Raw genomic sequence first — 1,241 nt, forward strand, 5'->3', positions numbered from 1 at the left:
GCTGACTTACCTTGTCCGAGAACTCATTGAGGAACACCACCACGGGACAGGATCTCTCGAACACCAGGCGCCAGAACCTCTCCGATGTCGATGCTAACGGGTGTTCAGTGACCATGAAGGCCTCCTTGTTGGTAAGCCCGGTCACTCTGATGGCGTTGATGTACTGAGATTCGTGGACACCTTCTTGGGCAGCGAGACAGACCCTCCAGGTGTCCGAGGGGAAAGCTGCGTGGTTCCGTGTGAGGGCAGAGACATCCTGTTGTTCAGCTACCCTGTACGTGAGCGCCGAAGGAAGGGCCTTGAGCTTCCTGTACTGGTTAGGACACTCGAGAAGAAGGCGTGGCACCTCTTCGAGGAGGCTGGCCAACTGCACGTTCGTACTGGTGCCGAACAAAATTTCGTCGAGTATCTGTAGCGCGAGACTGTACTGCGCGAACGACTCGACGAGACGCGCCCTGCTGTCCCTGAGGCGGGCCAGGGCCTCAACGGGGTCCATGGAGTCTTCCAGGTCTAGGCTGTCGAGTAGGAGCAGCACCAGCAGCACCGTCCCCGTTCGCCCAATGCCGGCCGAACAGTGCACGACCGTCACGCCTGAGCAATCACCGTGAATTCATTTTAACTCCCGAGAATGCCTCAGTCACAGGGAAAACAATCAATAAATAAACAAGAAATACCTGTAAAAATAATCACATGGCCTGCTTTCCACGTTTCCCCGACTCCGAAACCCACAGCAGAGTCATACCTGTGTTACGAAACACTAAGAAGCATCATAACAAAATAATGACAGCGTAACGAAAGACTCACCATGTGGATGCCTGACTCTGAAGTGTCTCATCATTGAAGCTAGAGACAGTGCCTCCCCTGGAACGCCATGGTCAGGCCAGCTAATGAACTGATAATGCCAAAGTTCTCGCCGCTGACCGTTACGAGTCGTCTGGAAGAGGCGATACATCACACCATTTTTTTTTCTCTCTCACGCTTATAAGCAGTCGTTACTCTTATCTAAACACGCATTGTGAGTCCTTTCAAATGTAGATCATATAGGCAAAGACTAACACTAACTTACCAGGCAAACTCTTGTCAACATGAAATGGGGCAAATTTTCCCTGCTCACAACACTGACTATCATTTCTTCTGTTTCCACGCTCGAGCCAAAGCGTAGATACTCTGCCACTTTCGGCTGTGAACAGTTTAATAGCAATTAATTACACAAGATTAGCACACAAACAAGCTACATAGCA

General features: G+C 50.6%; 1 protein-coding gene across 1 annotated transcript in view; it reads right to left on the bottom strand.

The window, feature by feature from the left end:
- LOC119581616 (receptor-type tyrosine-protein phosphatase alpha-like) overlaps window positions 1–1,241 on the bottom strand; it is a gene marked incomplete in the record, with an annotated part of 9,463 nt that overhangs the window by 5,319 nt on the left and 2,903 nt on the right. The window contains 3 exon segments of the mRNA XM_037929734.1: window positions 11–591; window positions 805–934; window positions 1,067–1,180. Coding sequence (XP_037785662.1) covers window positions 11–591; window positions 805–934; window positions 1,067–1,180 — 825 coding nt within the window.

The sequence above is a fragment of the Penaeus monodon genome, chromosome 15 (assembly GCF_015228065.2).
Source record: "Penaeus monodon isolate SGIC_2016 chromosome 15, NSTDA_Pmon_1, whole genome shotgun sequence".
NCBI classification, from domain to species: Eukaryota; Metazoa; Arthropoda; class Malacostraca; order Decapoda; family Penaeidae; genus Penaeus; species Penaeus monodon.